The 17233-nt window shown below is 44.4% G+C and overlaps 1 protein-coding gene across 1 annotated transcript in view; it reads left to right on the top strand.

Annotated features, from left to right (window-relative positions):
* LOC126282345 (insulin-like growth factor-binding protein complex acid labile subunit) overlaps positions 1-17233 on the top strand; it is a 403838-nt gene that overhangs the window by 359136 nt on the left and 27469 nt on the right. Inside the window, exons 3-4 of the mRNA XM_049982002.1 lie at positions 8199-8420; positions 16549-16710. Of these exons, the coding sequence (XP_049837959.1) occupies positions 8199-8420; positions 16549-16710 (384 nt within the window). The remainder of the gene's footprint in view (positions 1-8198; positions 8421-16548; positions 16711-17233) is intronic.

Genomic DNA, 17233 nt, shown 5'->3' on the forward strand with positions numbered 1-17233 from the left:
ACTGGAGCCAGTACTTCTCAAATCACGTATCTCATCAATTGGCTTTGCAAGGGACCAGTTCACCTTGCATGCCAACAGAGCTCGGTAGACCAGCATGGTCACCCATTCAAGCGCTATCCAAGCCCAACAGCGCTTAACTGCGGTGATCTAAAGGGAACCGGTGTTTTCGCTGCTGCAAGACCGTTGGTATGTATAGGTCTAGATACTGCAAAGATTTTAACTCTCATTAAAGTACTAGTGAATGATGATTAGTTTCCCTCTCCCCTACCGTTTGAAGGGATATGATGACACAAAACGACGAATCAACATATTCTTATTAACAGAATTACTGTGAAACATATCGGTAGTTGATAAGTGTGTACTGGACAGAGACTCTAACCCGGGACATTTCCTTTTCGCAGGCAAGAGCTCTACCGACTGAACTGTCCAAGCACGACTCACGATCCGCTCTTACACCTTTAGTTCCACCAATTCCTCATCTCCTACTTCTGAAACTCTCACAACTTTTCTTCGATACCGTGCGGAACTAATACTTCTCGAAGAAAAGATATAACGGAGACATATTTAACCACAACCTAGAGGATTCTTTCTCGAATGAATTTTCATTTTTCAGTGGAGTGTGCGTTAATTTGAAACTTCCCGGCAGATTAAAACTCTGTCTCGGAGCGGGACTCGAAGCTTGGACGTCTTTCGCTGACAAGAGCTCTGCTAACTCAGCTATCTAGGCACGACTCATGCCCCGTCATCGCAGCTTTACTTCTGTCAGTGCCTCATCTCCTAACTTTAAGGAGAATTGCTGTGTAGTTTGGAGACGCATGTTCGTGATCGATACCTTTGTCTTAAATGCTGAGTCACTCACTGCAAAACAGCAGATATTTCGTCACCATGTAAATCACATAACTTCAAGACGCGACACGATCCTACGATGGGTTATAAATGTCGAAAACATTCTTAAAAATAGGTCTCCAGATCCTGAGAAAAAAGCGACGACAACATTGACACGTGAGAGAGGCAGTCACCAAGAGTCCGAGACGATACTCATTTCAAGAGGGAAACTGTCTACGGAAGAGCCAAGAAAGTGTGAATGTGTGCCAAAAGTGTGTTTAAATATTCATCAGTATAAAGTGTTGATGGTTCAGGAAACCGCAGATACGGATTTTCAACGACGAGAAGCCTTTGCTGTGTTTATGCAAAGGATCTTTGAAGAATCCCAAATGCTATTAGCCTTAAGGGTGACGAGGCGCATTTCCACCTAAATGGGTCTATGAACAAAAAAAACTATCATTTTGGGGCCCTGGACAGACTTGCGTTGTTCATGAAAGACTTCTTCACTTGCCGCGCGTAACTGTGCGATGTGCCGTAGATTCTGCTGGAGTAAACCGTCCTTATAGTTGTTTTAAGACCGACGACTTAACAGTGAGGGTGAGTTGCGAATGATACGTTGTTGTTGTTGTTGTCTTCAGTCCTGACACTGGTTTGATGCAGCTCTCCATGCTACTCTATCCTGTGCAAGCTGCTTCATCTCCCAGTACCTACTGCAACCTACATCCTTCTGAATCTGCTTAGTGTACTCATCTCTCGGTCTCCCTCTACGATTTTTACCCTCCACGCTGCCCTCCAATGCTAAATTTGTGATCCCTTGATGCCTCAAAACATGTCCTACCAACCGATCCCTTCTTCTAGTCAAGTTGTGCCACAAAATTCTCTTCTCCCCAATCCTATTCAATACCTCCTCATTAGTTACGTGATCTATCCACCTTATCTTCAGTATTCTTCTGTAGCACCACATTTCGAAAGCTTCTATTCTCTTCTTGTCCAAACTAGTTATCGTCCATGTTTCACTTCCATACATGGCTACACTCCAAACAAATACTTTCAGAAACGACTTCCTGATACATAAATCTATATTCGATGTTAACAAATTTCTCTTCTTCAGAAACGCTTTCCTTGCCATTGCCAGTCTACATTTTATATCCTCTCTACTTCGACCATCATCAGTTATTTTACTTCCTAAATAGCAAAACTCCTTTACTACTTTATATGTCTCATTTCCTAATCTAATTCCCTCAGCATCACCCGATTTAATTTGACTACATTCCATTACCCCGTTTTGCTTTTGTTAATGTTCATCTTATATCCTCCTTTCAAGACACTGTCCATTCCGTTCAACTGCTCTTCCAAGTCCTTTGCCGTCTCTGACAGGATTACAATGTCATCGGCGAACCTCAAAGTTTTTACTTCGTCTCCATGAATTTTAATACCTACTCCAAATTTTTCTTTTGTTTCCTTTACTGCTTGCTCAATATACAGATTGAATAACATCGGGGAGAGGCTACAACCCTGTCTCACTCCTTTCCCAACCACTGCTTCCCTTTCATGCCCCTCGACTCTTATGACTGCCATCTGGTTTCTGTACAAATTGTAAATAGCCTTTCGCTCCCTGTATTTTACCCCTGCCACCTTTAGAATTTGAAAAAGAGTATTCCAGTCAACATTGTCAAAAGCTTTCTCTAAGTCTACAAATGCTAGAAACGTAGGTTTGCCTTTTCTTAATCTTTCTTCTAAGATAAGTCGTAAGGTCAGTATTGCCTCACGTGTTCCAACATTTCGACGGAATCCAAACTGATCCTCCCCGAGGTCTGCATCTACCAGTTTTTCCATTCGTCTGTAAAGAATTCGCGTTAGTATTTTGCAGCCGTGGCTTATTAAACTGATAGTTCGGTAATTTTCACATCTGTCAGCACCTGCATTCTTTTGGATTGGAATTATTATATTCTTCTTGAAGTCTGAGGGTATTTCGCCTGTCTCATACATCTTGCTCACCAGCTGGTAGAGTTTTGTCATGACTGGCTCTCCCAAGGCCGTCAGTAGTTCTAATGGAATGTTGTCTACTCCGGGGGCCTTGTTTCGACTCAGGTCTTTCAGTGCTCTGTCAAACTCTTCACGCAGTATCGTATCTCCCATTTCGTCTTCATCTACATCCTCTTCTATTTCCATAATATTGTCCTCTAGCACCTCGCCCTTGTATAAACCTTCTATATACTCCTTCCACCTTTCTGCCTTCCCTTCTTTGCTTAGAACTGGGCTGCCATCTGAGCTCTTGATATTCATACACGTGGTTCTCTTCTCCCCAAAGGTCTCTTTAATTTTCCTGTAGGCAGTATCTATCTTACCCTAGTGAGATAAGCTTCTACATCCTTACATTTGTCCTCTAGCCATCCCTGTTTAGCCATTTTGCACTTCCTGTCGATCTCATTTTTGAGACGTTTGTATTCCTTTTTGCCTGCTTCATTTACTGCATTTTTATATTTTCTCCTTTCATCAATTAAATTCAATATTTCTTCTGTTACCCAAGGATTTCTAGCAGCCCTCGTCTTTGTACCTACTTTATCCTCTGCTGCCTTCACTACTACATCCCTCAGAGCTACCCATTCTTCTTCTACTGTATTTCTTTCCCCTATTCCTGTCAATTGTTCCCTTATGCTCTCTCTGAAACTCTGTACAACCTCTGGTTCTTTCAGTTTATCCAGGTCCCATCTCCTTAATTTCCCACATTTTTGCAGTTTCTTCAGTTTTAATCTACAGGTCATAACCAGTAGATTGTGGTCAGAGTCCACATCTGCCCCTGGAAATGTCTTACAACTTAAAACCTGGTTCCTAAATCTCTGTCACCATTATATAATCTATCTGATACCTATTAGTATCTCCAGGGTTCTTCCACGTATACAACCTTCTTTCATGATTCTTAAACCAAGTGTTAGCTATGATTAAGTTGTGCTCTGTGCAAAATTCTACTAGGCGGCTTCCTCTTTCATTTCTTAGCCCCAATCCATATTCACCTACTATGTTTCCTTCTCTCCCTTTTCCTACACTCGAATTCCAGTCACCCATTACTATTAAATTTTCGTCTCCCTTCACTAGCTGAATAATTTCTTTTATTTCATCGTACATTTCTTCAATTTCTTCATCATCTGCAGAGCTAGTTGGCATATAAACTTGTACTACTGTAGTAGGTGTGGGCTTCGTATCTGTCTTGGCCACAATAATGCGTTCACTATGCTGTTTGTAGTAGCTTACCCGCATTCCTATTTTCCTATTCATTATTAAACCTACTCCTGCATTACCCCTATTTGATTTTGTGTTTATAACCCTGTAGTCACCTGACCAGAAGTCTTGTTCCTCCTGCCACCGAACTTCACTAATTCCCACTATATCTAACTTTAACCTATCCATTTCCCTTTTTAAATTTTCTAACCTACCTGCCCGATTAAGGGATTTGACATTCCACGCTCCGATCCGTAGAACGCCAGTTTTCTTTCTCCTGATAACAACATCCTCCTGAGTAGTCCCCGCCCGGAGATCCGAATGGGGGACTATTTGACCTCCGGAATATTTTACCCAAGAGGATGCCATCATCATTTAATCATACAGTAAAGCTGCATGTCCTCGGGAAAAATTACGGCTGTAGTTTCCCCTTGCTTTCAGCCGTTCGCAGTACCAGCACAGCAAGGCCGTTTTGGTTAATGTTGCAAGGCCAGACCAGTCAATCATCCAGACTGTTGCCCCTGCAACTACTGAAAAGGCTGCTGCTCCTCTTCAGGAACCACTCGTTTGTCTGGCCTCTCAACAGATACCCCTCCGTTGTGGTTGCACCTACGGTACGGCCATCTGTATCGCTGAGGCACGCAGGCCTCCCCACCAACGGCAAGGTCCATGGTTCATGGGGGGAGGAATGATACGTTAGCATACTGAAAATGCTCTTTCTGACAGAACTGTATAGGAGACGGAGTATATTTCTAGCAGGATGGTGCAACATGGCACATTGCGTTCAAGGTAATAATGAGGAACCTATTCCCTGGACGCACATTTCGTTCGTCAATGACTTGACGCGGTGAACAAGATCATCAGAACTGTCGGCTTGTGGCTATTTCTTGTAGGGGTATACAGGAGAGCATACCTATGAGAAACTCCAGAGTTTCGTGAAGTTGAAACCTGCAACTAAATAATAAGTGACTTTGAATCACCGACAATTGAAAATTGTATTCTAGAGAGCGGCCACTAATCAGATGATATAATTTTTCGTAAATGACTTCGTTGATCAGATAAATAGACTATGTTAATCTTTGATTTTATGTAAATAAAACTGTTTTCTTAAAGATTTTGATAAGTCACCGTGTATTTAAATCTTGAGTCCCCATTCTCAAGCTGACAATATTTTTCAGATCTTTAATATATAGTACCACAGCAGTTCGTAGTCCTGAGTGCAAAGTTTTACCGGTAAAAAGCAAATTGGCTGGGTAGTCAAAATATCACTATGAATCTACATCTAGATTTTCTTGCCTCACTCAAAGGCTCTGGTGTGAAATAAATTCTCGCAACGTACAAGGTGCGTTCAATAGTAATGCAACACTTTCTTTTCTGAAAATAGGTTAGTTTTATTCAGGAGAGCAATATTCCATATTATTCCCGATTCTTTTGTCTCCAAGATCCTATTTTCCAACACGACTGGCTTACGCCACCTCACTAGGAAGGCACGTATACCCGCTTGGTACCACTCCACTGGTCGACGTTGTATCCAGCGTCTTGCTGCATCAGTAACCTCCCCACCATCCACGTACTGCTTCCTACGGAGTGCCAAATTTATTGGGCCAAACAGATGGAAGTCTGAAGGTACGAGATTCGGGCTAGAGGGTGGATGAGGAAACACAGACTTGTGGGAGTCACTGTATTCTTATGGAGAAGGAGTAGTTCGTTTGTATTTTTGTGTGCAACAAACAAAGTGAAATCGTTGGTTGAATTTGGTGAGGGTGCATAGAGTTAGTCGTTTCAGAAATGCACCAAATCCACGGTTTTGGAGATGTGGCAATGAAATTTTGTACTGAGATTTACATGAAAGTAAAACATTTACATATAAAATGCTTTGATTACATATGTTCAAATTTTTTTGAATGAAATTTAAAGTTTTCTTTTCAAAAAATAATATATGTTCCTTTTTCTCAGATTGTATTCAAGAGATTTCTACAAAAATGTATCTGTTTCATCTATTTGTATATTGTAAGCTTCTCTCATGAGGTTTTTCGGATATGTGAAGTAGGAGAATTTTCATAAATTTTTTAATTATAATTCCACAGGTACAAATTTAAATTCATGCAAAATTCCAAGCAGTTTGCCGCATACCTCAGCTTGCAATCAGAATTTCAAAATTTGCTCTTGAGGCAACGTTTATTGGATTTACAGAAATATGTGTACAAAATTTCATAATTCTAGCATTCATAGAATCTGAGGAAAAGGTACATAAACTTTAAAAAAACAAACTTTTCAGGAACCGCAATTTAAAGTTTAACCCAACGTTTTTCCTTATGTCACTTCTTCAGAAGTCACCACATTTCTACTCTGGGTCGTCTTTCCCCTTCTTTCCTTTAGCAGGTCTTCAACTGACCTTCCAGCCGCTAAGACACGCTGTAAATCTATTGTTCTCAGGATGTCTTGAGTAAAATCTCCTATCTTGAAGTCCATTCTTTCTAATATCTTCATCCTCCCGACGTTCCCATCATTAAATACAATAACTGCATCATAAGTTGCAATTCTGACAACTGTAGCAGATGCCAATGTGATTTTAGTGCATCGTTTCCATATGAGTGAATTTAGAGACTGATTTGGATTTTGGGTTTTGCCATGAACACACTTTTCCAGAAGTGCAGGATCGGCCAAAGATGATTTATAAAACCAAAGAGTAGTATCATGGCCCTCTAGATCTATCGCGCGCACATTTGGTTGAAAGTAATACACAGAATCGTTGTTCACTGAACTGGCTTTTAAGTCCTGCTTCAAAACGTGAGCGTGGCAGGGATACCGCGTCACACTTTTAATTTCAGAGACTTCGGATGCGATTTCAACACTGAACCTTGGGAACTTATTGACAATGAGTTGCACTAACAAATAAAAAATAAATCGAAAATTACCGTTTTTGGTCAATTTCAACAACGTCCCTCATAACGGAGGACATCTAACAGGACAGCCCCGTCAGGGTCTGAGAAGACCGTCGCGATCACTTTAACGGCTGAGGATGCGACACTGAACGTTTTGTTAGGAGGAGAGGTGGGGTGACTTCGTCCCATAGATCCCCGTTTTGTTTCTGGTTCGAAGTGATAAATCCATGTTTCATCGCCTGTGACAAAATTTGTGTCACAGTTCCTCACCAATGGACATTCGTTGCTGTTTATGGTCTTCTGTTACACGGCGATAGCTCAGCTGGCAGACACTTTTGATGATGATGATGATGATGATGATGATGATAATATGTGGTTTGTGGGGCGCTCAGTGGGCCGCAGTGGCCGAGCGGTTCTAGGCCCTTCAGTGTGGAACCGCGTGAGCGCTACAGTCGCAGGTTGAAATCCTGCCTCGGACATCGATGTGTTTTATGTCCTTATGTTAGTTAGGTTTAAGTAGTTATAAGTTCTAGGGGACTGATGACCTCCGTTGTTAAGTCCCATTTTGTTCAGAACCATTTGAACCATTTTGTGGGGCGCTTAACTGCGTGTTTATCAGTACAAGTTCCCAATCTTGTCAGAGTCCAGTCTCGAATGATGATGAGACGACGAGGACAACAAACATACCCAGTCCGAGGGCGGAGGAATCGAACCCGGCAACCCTTGATCCAGAGGCATCAATCATTAGACCACGAGCCGCAGACGACATCTTTGAGTGTTCTAAGTGGTGGGCGAGAGTGTCAGCACTACCAGAAGAGACGTCCGGATGAGCGGTGAGGTGTTTGGTTCTGATCAGTCGACGACCTCGAATGAGAATATCCGCACGTTCCAACACTGCAGCAGTCACAGCTGTGTGCGGCTGTGTCCAATGACTTAACCTGTTTCTCTTCATTGCCATGTGTCCGTAGACGTTTAGAAACGCCTGTGTATATCCAACCAAAAGAAACTCAATAACAGCTCTCTGCTTGGAACGCACCGCTGCTACAGACGTCATTCTAAAGGCTGCGTATAGCGCTACATCAAAAGTTCACGACATTATAAGGGGCTCAAACGGGAATATTCCTGGATGCCCCACAACAAACTCTCCTTTTTTTCAACCTAAACTGGTGTATTGGTTAACTATTGAACGCCCTTCGCACTACCGGCCCTTCGTCACGATTGGGTGCCACTTTGCGGAGCAGCCATTACATAGAGATGTCCTCACCGCAGGTGCTGTGCAACACGGGCGGCCTCACGGAGATCCCGGTGAAGGCCCTGCCGGAGACGGTGGAGCAACTGTCGCTGTCCAAGAACCACTTCCCAGTGATCCGCAGCGACGCCTTCTCCGGGCTACGCTCGCTGCGGAAGCTATCTCTCGATGGCAACAACATCTCCGTCATCAAGCCGTTCGCCTTCCGCGGCCTGCCGCGCCTGCGTGAGCTCTCCATCCAGGTAGGTCCACACTATCCACCAACCTATCCTGCATCTAAATCTCGTGTCGCGTCTGCAAGTGTTTTCTTCTACAGCTTTTATGCGTACAGAAAACGAAGGATAGAAGATTAGGGTCTAACGTTCCGTCTGCGATGATGTCAGTGGAGTCGGTGCACGCAGCAGTATTTCGAAAGGATAGACAGCGAAATCGACGGGTCATTATCAGAGGAATAATACTGGAATTAGTATCTTTTTAGATACCAAATCCGATACTTGACAGTAAATCTGGATGGGAATGCGAACCCCGGTACAACTGAGTGCAAGTCTCTAGCGAGCAGCACATTGGTAACACGGTGGACTCACAGTAGGACGACGGCGTTCAAGTCCCTGCGTGGTCATCCAGATACACAGATGAAATTGGAAACCATTACGCCATGAGGCACCAGTTCGATATTTTCCAAAGGCTGTGGAGATGTTTATCATACAAAAAGATATTAAATGATAAAACGTCCTTTCCATTTGGGACTATTGTCCTTCATCAACTTCAGAATGCACCCTTGTATTCATTGTGGCATGGAAACATACAGCCTCCGGATGTCATCCTGCTGAATCAGTTGACGACGATTTCTGGCTGGAAACTGGTAGGGATATATACGTGTTCCCATCACATGCCAGATATGCTCTGTGGATGACAAATCAGATGACTGGCCAGGCCTGTCAGGGATGCATACGTTCTTCAAGACGTTAGTGGTGTGAATGAGGGTGGGTCTTGAATTAAATTGTTAGATTTTTCCATTTGGTATCCAGGTCATCAGGGGTCAGAGAATTCAGTCTTCCCACAACACTAACCGAATCAACCCTTTGGTCATAACGTACCATTATTGCAACAGTTGGAGAGATATCACTCATTCCTGTCACATTTCGCTGGCCGCGGTGGTCTCGCGGTTCTAGGCCCGCAGTCCGGAACCGCGTGATTGCTACGGTCGCAGGTTCGAAACTTGCCTCGGGCATGGAATGTGTGTGATGTCCTTAGGTTAATTAGGTTTCAGTAGTTCTAAGTTTTAGGGGACTGATGACCACAGCAGTTGAGTCCCATAGTGCTCAGAGCCATTTGAACCATTTGTCACATTTCACCAGGTTGCCTGCTGACAAGTTGCCATCGATCTGACTGCCATAAGTAAAGGCGACACTTAGCTGAACACCACTGACTTCTACTAAATCGAGCGGTTCTAGGCGCTACAGTCTGGAACCGCGAGACCGCTAAGGTCGCAGGTTCAAATCCTGCCTCGGGCATGGATCTGTGTGATGTCCTTAGGTTAGTTAGGTTTTAGTAGTTTTAAGTTCTAGGGGACTGATGACCTCAGCAGTTACGTCCCATAGTGCTCAGAGCCATTTGAACCATTTTTTGAACTTCTACTAAATGTTACATTTAACTCTGACTCCACTCCACACACAAGTCTCTGTTATCTGTAGTTGTGTGCCACCGATAACGGAGCATGGCATCTCTATTCATTTCATGTTCTGCATGTAACCTATGACCGGTTTTCAGCTGTTGCCACCCGTCTATTCATGACAGCCAGACTGGCAAGCCTACGACCTTCTCGTGGTTTCAATCTTCCGGAAGAACCTCTGCCTGTTATTCTTCCCACACAGTTCTCTTGTCGTCATCCCTCGTTTAGCATTCACTGGATTTCAACCAACTCACTGTGCAATCTGTCGGTGTAATGCCTCCACATCTTTCATACAAATAACTGTACATTTCTCGATGTCTGGAAGATGATGATAAACTTCACATGTCCGTCCTTTTGGCGTGCTGTGTTCCAGTGTCTGCACCTTAAATGTTCTAGCATCGTTAGGCCCATCCCGCAGCAGTCATGTACTGACACCATTCTACGTCTGTAGTGATAGCTTATTTCTGTAGTGAACATACCACATATACTGAGTAAGCATTAAAACTGAATCACTGTATCCCACCGCAAGATAATGCTGGAGTTCAGTTTGGTACCCTTCGGTCCAGGTGTTCATTGGGTAATACTTCCCAGTTCCATTAATGTATACGTTATACGTTTTTCTCTGGCTTCCTCAGGTTGCTTAAGACAAATCCTGAATACTAAAATGTAGACTTTCACGGCCGGAAATATCATGTCCATTATAATTATCCTGGCTGTTATGCCGTGGTCGGTTGATGAATTCTGTGTCGATTCTCAACGTTTCGTCTCCGACTGCGGGAGACATCTTCTAGGGGGTCCGTAGCTCAATGGAAGGCCCAACACACCCACTGGCTCGCTACTGACTGCCGCTAAATTCCGTCTCCACGAGCTCACGCGCCGCGGCGTGACGTCACGTGTGTTGAAAACGTCATTGCAATTGGCCGCTGTCCGTCGCCGTCGATCGTCGTTGCCATCACCCAGTAGTGGAAGGGTGGTACACTTCCTCTTAACACCGGCATCCATATACCGTTTAATTTCATGCCCTCATCCTTACGGCTGAAATTATTTGGGTGTTTAGCGATTTCTATTGCCTCCCTGTAGAGCCTTTCGTAATATCCGCTTGTGGCCGCTAGTACTTGCGTCTCCTAGAAACGAATATTGTGGTTCCCTGGCTGGAAAGCATGCTCCGCGACAGCTGATCGTTCCGTTTCTCCTCTTTTACAATTTCCCTTGCGCTCTTACAAACGTTTCGAAACTTAGTGTTAGTGATGATGATATTTGGTTTATGGGGCGCTCAACTGCGCGGTCATCAGCGCCCGTACAAAGCCCCAACTTTTCGCAGTCAAATTTTTACACAGTCCAATATAGCCACTGTCACGAATGATGATGATGAAATGATGAGGACAGCACAAACACCCAGTCCCCAGGCAGAGAAAATCCCCAACCCGGCTGGGAATCGAACCCGGGGCCCCATGATATACAGGCAACAACTCTAGCCATTAGACCACTAGCTGCGGACTCTTAGCGTTTGTGTAACCGCAGCCCGTACATCATATTTAATAAACACAAGTTACTGTCTGTATGTTTCAAAAATGGTTCAAATGTCTCTGAGCGCTATGGGACTTATCTTCTGAGGTCATCAGTCCCCTAGACTTAGAACTAGTTAAACCTAATTAACCCAAGGACATCACACACATCCATGCCCAAAGCAGGATTCGAACCTGCGACTGTAGCGGTCTCGCGGTTCCAGACTGTAGCGATTAGAACCGCTAGGCCACCCCGGCCGGCTCTGTATGTTTCATTAAGGGTTTTATGTTTCAGTACCTTCATGACACAATAGAACTCGAACACTTGTGGGAATAGGTACCTTCAGTTTCACAAGGTTTCCAAGTAAACAGTGTTGCTGTGGTTCGTAGAAACTACATTAAAACCGGAAGTGCCTTAAATCTCCTTCTTCTGTCGTCTGACAGTCATAGAAAGTGTTAACCTTGCTACCTATCTAATATATGTGGAAAGGAACTGACACATAATTGGTACGCTTTCAGGCCAGTGTAGATACCAGCTTCTTGTTCGTTGTAAATTTTCGAAATCTGTGGGACTTCCTGCTTCAATTTGTTTTTAAAGATGGCGAATAAAAGGAAAATCTCTCACACACACACACACACACACCACACACACACACACACACACACACACAAGATCTCATGTTACCGTGGAACATCACTATGTTAAACAGCTGTAAAAATCATCTGCCCTATTAAACAGATCACATTGTTCAAACCGACAGTAATTTTTGCCATGCTGAGATTGAAACGTGTATTTACACATACTATATCAAGCGTTGCTCTCCCATGACAGATATTAACACGAGCACAGCCAAGGTTGCTTTTAGACGCTCAAAACTTTGGAGAAGATTATTTCTTTTGATGGATCAGGGTAAGAGTAAAAGTACGGCGAAGACAGTGTGCGAAAACGTCGAAAATCACATGCGACAATGCATCACTCTTGTTGTTAGACCGCCTTCCCATAGGATGTTCCAAATACAATGCAGAGTTCCACGTAGTCCTTAAGGCTCTGCAGCAGCTGAGGAGACTCCAGAGTGAGAATTTATAATTTTTGTATTATCGTGCTGACCTTGCAAGAAATGTACTCATTGGAGAGAATGATGCAAAATGTATTGCACCTAGTCATATTGGGGCTGAAGCTCTTTCTCCCATGATTGCTTTAACAATACGTTTTTGGAGGGAGTCCACCTTTAGCAAAAGAAACTGTTAACGGAATATCCAGGTCTCTGTAATGGAACTCTCTTCTCTGGCCTCAAAGAATTATCAGATATGACCAACCTGTAGAGATCTTCTTCCCCTCCCCAAACACGTACACACTCAAACCTACTCTCACACACTCCCTCTCTCTCTATCTCTCTCTCTCTCTCTCTCTCTCTCTCTCTCTCTCACACACACACACACACACACACACACACACACACACACACACACACACACCGCACGCACACACACACAAAATGCAGAGACACCTCTGAAAGATTTAGAAGAACCGCCAGAAACACCTTCAACTGTTCCACTGACCGCCATGTTTGTTTTTACTGCTGGTAAACAGGGAAACAGTGACAGTGACTGCTCAATATATAGTGCTTCACAGTGAAGAAGATGGGGGGAAAAGAAAACGTAAGTGAAACATAATGTGAATAGACACACACACAGACACACACATGCAGAATTAATTACTTTCAGGCACAGACAAACAATTTTAAAATCGGAATTTTGGCTTAATTAATTTGTCTACTTTAAGGTGTATGTGGTTGCAGATGACAAACTGTGAAAGAAAACAGTTACAGTAGAAACATAATGCATCATAAAAACTACACCATGTGGTAGAAAGGTATGAATTCATAATTGTATGTGTTTCTTTGCCTGCTCCTGTTGCCGAGCGGTTCTAGGCGCTTCAATCCGGATCTGAGCTGCTGCTACAGTCGCAGGTTCGAATCCTGCTTCGGACATGGATGTGTGTGATATACTTAGGTTAGTTAGCTTTAAATAGTCCTAATTTATGGAACTGATGACCTCAGATGTTAAGTCCCATAGTGCTTAGAGACATTTGAACCATTTTCTGTGTTTCTTCAAATATCTGTAATCACGATTTAAAAATAATATTTACAGTAAAGAACATTATTTATATTTAACAGCTATAAAATAAAAACCCACTGAAGGTGCTGAAACTGCAGTTAAACATGTGCGGATAAATAACAAAATTGAATTTTGTTAAAGGCGGACCGCACCCAATAAACATAAAAATACTGCACATTCTTCCTTTTCTTATTCCTGGGTACCAAGGACATTTAGGAATGAGGGGAACCGATCAGGTAGAGTTAGCAGGCAAGGAGATCTACAGGAAACATAACGCCGCACAGTGTGCCAATCCTTCGCAGGCTGTCACTCGGCTGTTGAATCGGATATCCACGAATGTGGGAGGAGTGGATAGCCGTGAGGGGCAATAAGCTGCAGTCGGAGTAGCCAATTATGGAACCATAAGAACCTAAAACCGGTGACGCTGATTAGGTGCAGTAGCTCTGACCGGCCACTGAATGTCTTGTTGTGCTGACAGACCGATCTGCAGCAGAGCCCGGGCTCAAGATCAGACTGTAAATCGATTGTTTGATGGTGAGTTGGCGACGCCAAGAAATGTGGAAGCAGAAAGCTACATAAAGCTTCTTGGCCTACACATAAATGTCAACACATTTCGTCTACTCACAAGCGTCACTCCGCACAACTATCACGTTCTTTTCATCCGTACTACAGTCATGCTCATAAATTGAGGATAATTGCAGAATGTGGTGCCACACAACGTGGCACTACACAAAACTGGCGCTAATAGCATAGGCACATAGAAAACACACACGACACAGATCTGTAAGTCCAAGGTATTGGTGATAAGTTAAAACCGTCCCGAAACACATGTGTTACAAAACGCCACTGTTTCCTGCGCATGTACCCCGATATCAATATGGGATATGATCACCAAGCACACGTACACAGGCCGCACAACGGGTTGGCATACTCTGGATCAGGTGGTCGAGCAGATGCTGGGGTATAGCCTCCCATTCTTGCACCAGTGCCTGTCGGAGCTTCTGAAGTGTCGTAGGAGTTTGAATACGTGCAGCGATACGTCGACCGAGAGCATCCCAAACGTGCTCGAAGTGGTTTAGGTCTGGAGGACAGGCAGGCCACTCCATTCGCCGGATATCTTCTGTTTCAAGGTACTCCTCCACGATGGCAGCTCGGTGGGGCCGTGCGTTATCGTCCATCAGGAGGAAGGGGGACCCACTGCACCTCTGCAAAGGAGTACATACTGGTGCAAAATGACGTCCCGATACACCTGACCTATTACAGTTCCTCGGTCAAAGAAATGCAGGGGTGTACGTGCACCAATCATAATCCCACCCCACACCATCAAACTACGACCTTCATACAGGTCACTGTAAAGGACTTTAAGGGGTTGGTATCTGGTTCCTGGTTCACACCAGATGAAAACCCGGTGAGAATCACTGTTCAGACTACACCTGGACTCGTTTGTGAAGATAACCTGGGATCACTGTTCAATGACCATCTACTGTGTTCTTGACACCAGAGTTTACGGGATATCGTGTGAAAAGAGGCCAGTGGAATGCACCTTACAGGTCTCCGGGTGAGTAAACCATGTCTGCTCAGTCATCTGTAGATAATGTGTCTGGAGACAACTGTTCCAGTGGCTGCGGCAAGTTCACGAGCAAGACTACCTGTAGTACTCCGTGTCCGTTCGCGGGCACTGATGGTGAGACATCGGTCTTTTTGTAGTTTGTACACTACGGCCGTCCCGTACTGTAGCGCCTGGATACGTTTCCTGTGTGCTGAAATAGTTGCCATAATTTTGAACCAGCCGGTGTGGCCGAGCGGTTGTAAGCGCTTCAGTCTGGAACTGCACGACCGCTACAGTCACAGGTTCGAATCCTGCCTCGGCCATGGATGTGTGTGATGTCCGTAGGTTATTTAGGTTTAAGTAGTTCTACGTTCTACGGACTGATGACATCAGAGGTTAAGTCCCATAGTGCTCAGAGCCATTTGACCCATAATCTTGAGATAAGACTTTGTTGCTCACGGAGCTACGTTGCTCACGGAGCTACGTGCTACGACCTGCTGTATTTGACCAGCCTCCAGTCACCCTAGTATTGTCATCAATATGTGTTGTTTGTGCCATTTTAAATACACACTCACCATTAGCACACCTGAAAGCATCTGCACACTTACTCGCTGCACCGTACTCTGACATGCACCAATACAAATCTGCGTATGTGGACTGCTGCCAGCGCCACCGCGCGACGACCGCTCGTCAAATGCACCGCACGGTTATGCCCCGAGATGATTTAAACCCGCAAACGCCAGAGCGTAGTTTCACCATGTATAAGCATTATCCTTAATTTATGAGCATGAGTGTAGTTTCATAATTATTTATTATGCGCACTAATATTGCTGTTGTGCATCCATGCCAACACGTTATCATCGTTGTGATCATCATCATCAATGCCTCTAGGCGGTTGTTTTGGCAGCAGGTGCAGTTATTCATCAGTGGGGGATATTTATTTGGGACTTATGGTGCTTGTGACCTCCTCTTTCACAAGTTATCTGACATGGCTCTCGAGCAAGACAGGCACCACTAGGAACCAGGTCCAACAAATTTCCATGACTGGTGAGCGCCTTTGTGGCAGTCATAAACTAGGATGTCTGCCCAATGATTACAGTGACTTGCGGAGCTCATGGCTTGACTCATCTTCGCCAAGGTCAGTGTGAAACGGGGTGCTACACACCGCTAAGTAGATGTGTCCGCCGGCCGTTGTGGCCGTGAGGTTCTAGGTACGTCAGTCCGCAACCGGGCTTCTGCTACGGTCGCAGGTTCGAATCCTGCCTCGGTCATGGATATGTGTGATGTCCTTAGGTTAGTTAGGTTTAAGTAGTTGTAAGTCTAGGGGACTGATGAATTCAGATGTTAAGTCCCATAGTGCTCAGAGCCATTTTTTTAGGTGTGTCCGGACCACTTATTTACGACTATATAGAGGTAAAATCTTTCCTAATCAGAATGAAACATAGGCTAGCCTGTGGCAGGAGACGTGGGACCAGCGGCAGAGAACTGACGGATGCGTCTCTCCTTCTCTCTGTCCCACGCGGCAGCACACGCCGCTGACGACGGTGGCGCAGTTCGCGTTCGCGGGCCTGCAGAACCTGACGGCCATCCTGCTGGCGCACAACCGCATCACCCGCGTCGAGGGCTACGCGTTCGCCGGCACCTCCAGCGTGCGCCTGCTGTTGCTCACCAACAACCCCATGCAGAAGGTAAGCGCCCTGCGCGCACCCACGGCCGTATCAAAACTATCCGGCGCTCCACTTGCAAGTTATTTGTTGGAGAAATCTTCTCTCGTTATCAGCCCAGTCGTGGTGTCCTGTTGTCGCAACGTTTCGATGAGTTTGTTACTCGTTATCTTCGACGAATGTCGAAACGCCTCGACTCGACTGATAACGCGAGAAGATTTCTCTGCCATCGGAAATTATACACCATTCTAAATGACTAGACTGTATTAGTAAACCAAATGTCTGAGATAGCGATGTCATATTTCTCGACATCACAAAGAGATGTCGTTAATATTAATGAAATTCTTGTTATCATTGGTCTGAAACAGCAAGAATGAAGTGTGAACCGAAACAGTGCTGTAGTTTTGTTTACACGGCGTGTTCCAGGAGGAGTGATTAATATAATGGGATATGACATACTCATTTGAAGCAAAAACCTTGCCTAATGCAAATGTTTCCGAGATAGAATATATTTAATGTACGTTGTTATTAATTTTCTGTATTATTC

Source organism: Schistocerca gregaria, chromosome 7 (assembly GCF_023897955.1).
Source record: "Schistocerca gregaria isolate iqSchGreg1 chromosome 7, iqSchGreg1.2, whole genome shotgun sequence".
NCBI classification, from domain to species: domain Eukaryota; kingdom Metazoa; phylum Arthropoda; class Insecta; order Orthoptera; family Acrididae; genus Schistocerca; species Schistocerca gregaria.